Below are 3646 nucleotides of genomic sequence, written 5' to 3'. Positions count from 1 at the left end.
TGCTCATGAAATGATGCACAAACAATCCTAATTAGGGTTTAGCAAAAAGAGGGGTGTTACATTGAAAAACCAATACCGGCCATCCTCATGAACTGTGATAATCAAACTGTGATTATCAAAGTGAAAATTTCTAAGGATAACATGAAAAGTTCCAAACATATCAAGAGAAGATTGAAATCTGTCAGAAAACTGAAGAACTCCGGAGTGATAGCATTGGATTATGTCCAAAGTGCTAAAAATCTGGCAGATCCTTTCACAAAAGGACTATCAAGAAATATGATAGACCATGCATCGAGGGAGATGGGTTTGAGACCCACTTGAGTTGCCGAGGGGGTAACCCAACCTATGTGATCGGAAATTCCGTGAACTAGGACCTGGGAAAACAAACCGGAGTAACTGAGTTGAGAGAAAATTTAATACTCCCACTCCGCTGCAGATGCAATTCTCTCATAGCTACTGTAAGGCAGGTTGACAATGTCTTAATGTGTTCTGAGCGGCTCTTGATGAGCGAAGACGCTGTCCTACAGGGCGATCTTTGAAGAACACACCTATATGAGTGACACTACTGGTCATAGTGTGGGAGATTTGGGTGAATCTCTAGTAAGCTCATGAAAGGCCGAGGAGTATGACTTATAAGCTCCACCCGAGGGGAAGGCTATGGTAGCCTAGTACCGTGCCGGCATTGAGCGAAACTTGCTGCACAAAGACTGACAATTCAAGGCATAGTCCATTGTTCAGTTGTAGTCAAGCGTAGCACCTTGCCTAAGTGGAAGTTCAACTTAACAGTCTCCACTGAAGTGCAGGTATATTAAACAGTGAATGGAACTAATGTGTCATCTGATGTGCATATGAGATCTGGTTGGGGATTGTTGAATGTAGATGGGCTGCAGCCCAGTAAGGTAGCCCATATAGTCTACAATTCCTGAAATCTCAGGCCCATCACGTTGGCAGCTTGGGACAGCCTTGGGGGACAAAGTTTAGTCCCACATTGCTAGTTGGGATAGAGTTGGAGTGGTATATAAGGGCTGCTGTTCTAGTCATTCCAAGTGATTGAGAATAGAAAGAGCCCCCGCGCACTCCTCCTCCTCCGCCCGCCCCGCCTCGCCTCGTCACGCACGCACGTCGCGTTTCGTGATTCGAATTCGAGTTCGAGTTCGAGACACACTCAAGGAAGCCTAAATTTTTGCTTGGTGCACCAACTGTGTTGGGTACGTGTCGACCTGCATGTGCATGCTCGCCGCGTGTCCCTGGCTTCCTACGCGTGTCAACGCGGTCGGGTTGGGTCGGCTTCACAGGCTATACAAGGAGACAGATCAGATCTAGAGAAAGACACAACTCTCAGAACTCTCTAGTCCATCTCTCTCGCGAAGTTCCTTTTGCTGCGCAACTCTCTAGTCTTCCCCATCCCGGCGTCTGCGTGCACGGCCGTCCGGGAGAGCAGGCCTCCGAAATTTCGTCCGTTGAGATCCTGCACCGGGAGACGGGCGATAAGGTTTTTGGGGAGCGTCTCGGCGCGACTGCTCGCTGCTGTTCGTGCTCTTGTTCGACGATCCGGCTGCTTCATCGACAGATCCTACAATACCATGGGCGACATCAACAATACCCATGGTGGTGGTGGTGTTGCTGCTGGCGCGACCTTCCCGGTCGGGATGTATGTGCTTTTCTTCTCCTACCTTGCACTGCTACTTGTTCCATGTTCAGATCTGATGCATGTGCTTAGTCTGATGTGTGTGGTTAAGTATGCTTGTGCATCTGTAATGTTGCTTTCGGTAATTAAACTCACACGGAAATTGCCTAATAATCTAACAATAAATTCTTGCTTCAGGCGATGCAGGCTTGAGTGCACCTTGACGAAGCTGGACAGCAACATTTTCATGGCCACCACATTGTCGCCGGCCTTGCAACTCTTCCTGGAATAGTGGACAATCTATCAAATAGGTGATATCCGGAAGCATGCAATTATTTTGTAAAAAAATAATATGGAAAAGTTACATAACAAATGCTTGGGTAATCAATTCCATGATGTTCAGAAAATAGCAGGCCAAAATTTTCACCTCAATCAGTGTGAACAAAGCCTATACGATTAGTATCATGAAAACATAGTAGGTTCAGATTGAAATCTGCTGGATTTTTATCCAAATTTGCTGATTGGTTCTCCATTATTCCAAGGGAAACACAGAGTCTGCAGCTATCAGCATATTTTTTTTGCTTACTGAACTTTGTTTATGTTTCCTTTTTAGGACAAGAAAGTAGAGGATATCTCTTCATTATACATGAATGACCCCGAAGGCAATCAGGTTCCAATTCCTTTTGTTGGTTGTTGTCAAGTGACATCACGAAAATGAGGGAGTAAGCATAGGAGGAGAACTAACATGAGAATCTCAGAACTGCTGAGAAGACCCAAGTGGGTCGTTGTTGTCGCTTGCACCTGTAGTTCTATGATCATTCGATGCACCGCCTTCTGGAGTGTGCAGAGAATGAGTCTGCGCAGTAGGAGCCGGTGGCGGAGGGGGCAAACCAGCTGAAGCACAATAACCCTGCATATTGTGTTTGAGGATTCAAGGTTACATGCTAAATGAAATACTTCCCGCTTGGCTATTATAATGTGCTAGAAACTTACCGCAAGATAAGTGTGCATCCGCTCTGCAAACTTCGCCTCCATTTGTCGTTCTTTCTCCACCAATGCCTCCTTTACCCTCTCGTCCATAAGACGCCTCTCTTCTGCCACTTGGGCCTACAATATATGTTTGCAATCTCATCATCCTTCCAGCACAAGAATGTAAATATCGGCAAGACTGAACTAGAAAGAACTAATTACCTGGATCTCAAGCTGCATAGGTGCGGGGTGAGAACGTATAGCAGGACTTGAGCTCGTCCGTCGAGCCTTGATCTGATGGAGAGTGGGAACGGATGTTGTGGAGAGGAGGCTGCCCCCAATCATGTACCGGCCATGTTTCTTGCCTTCTCCCGCCACCATAACCACTTCTAGGTCAAGTGGTTGTGTGGTCGGATCAGAATCAGCCCCATGTGTGCGTTGAAACACATACCACGGCATTCCCGTATGACTTGAGGTTGCGGTTGCCTTGATGGTGTGGTATCCTTATCATGCATGCTCACTAAAGCTGCCTCTCCTCGTGCTTTGCCTTCCATTCATCGGTACGGTACACCTGTCCACCATTTTCTCACAGCACACGCCCTCATTGACAACCCACCTTGGCGGTACCTAATTAATTAGTGACATCATGATACATGGAGAATACATGTTTAAGCATTATAATAAGCAAATTGCAACCACGTATGTACTTTACCTGCATGTACTCCTCCTTCGTAAGAGTCTTTGCCCTAGCAGCTCCCTTGACAAGCTTCACTTTGTTATGCTCAAAGTGATAGTTTATCACGCTCTGGATGCAAACCTCATAGTGCATATCTAACACAAGTTTACTGCAAGCATTCTCCAAGACATACTCAGCTTGTTGCTCATATCCATCCTCACATTTATAATATTGCTGCAATTAGACGCGACAGATCCAATGTTGAGTTACATAATTGTCATATGTAAACAAAAGGTACCTATATATTGACAAAGTGCAATATGTAAGAAACATACCCAAAATATATCTTTCAGCCGCTCATATCCATCCTCTTT

The 3646-nt window shown here is 45.7% G+C and overlaps 1 protein-coding gene across 1 annotated transcript; it reads right to left on the bottom strand.

Moving 5' to 3' along the window:
- Window positions 1-1182: 1182 nt before the first annotated feature.
- On the bottom strand, window positions 1183-3054 carry LOC127330776 (uncharacterized). The gene is made up of 4 exons (XM_051356873.1): window positions 2819-3054; window positions 2621-2734; window positions 2373-2537; window positions 1183-1910 (listed from the first exon to the last, which is right to left on the bottom strand). The coding sequence occupies exons 1-3, from the start codon at window positions 2975-2977 to the stop codon at window positions 2382-2384; spliced, it is 429 nt and encodes a 142-aa protein (XP_051212833.1). The 5' UTR covers window positions 2978-3054; the 3' UTR covers window positions 1183-1910; window positions 2373-2381.
- Between the last annotated feature and the right edge of the window lie 592 nt (window positions 3055-3646).

The sequence above is a fragment of the Lolium perenne genome, chromosome 2, assembly GCF_019359855.2.
Source record: "Lolium perenne isolate Kyuss_39 chromosome 2, Kyuss_2.0, whole genome shotgun sequence".
Taxonomy (NCBI): domain Eukaryota; kingdom Viridiplantae; phylum Streptophyta; class Magnoliopsida; order Poales; family Poaceae; genus Lolium; species Lolium perenne.
This window is presented reverse-complemented; position numbering and strand designations above follow the sequence as displayed.

What these genes read in the sequence shown, in the direction of transcription:
- LOC127330776 (XM_051356873.1), bottom strand. Translation starts at nt 2,977, where the DNA reads ATGGTGGCGGGAGAAGGCAAGAAACATGGCCGGTACATGATTGGGGGC. An exon ending in CTATGCAGCTTGAGATCCAG is followed by an intron (nt 2,735 to 2,818) that starts GTAATTAGTTCT and finishes CATATATTGTAG; the next exon opens with GCCCAAGTGGCAGAAGAGAG. An exon ending in GGATGCACACTTATCTTGCG is followed by an intron (nt 2,538 to 2,620) that starts GTAAGTTTCTAG and finishes CACAATATGCAG; the next exon opens with GGTTATTGTGCTTCAGCTGG.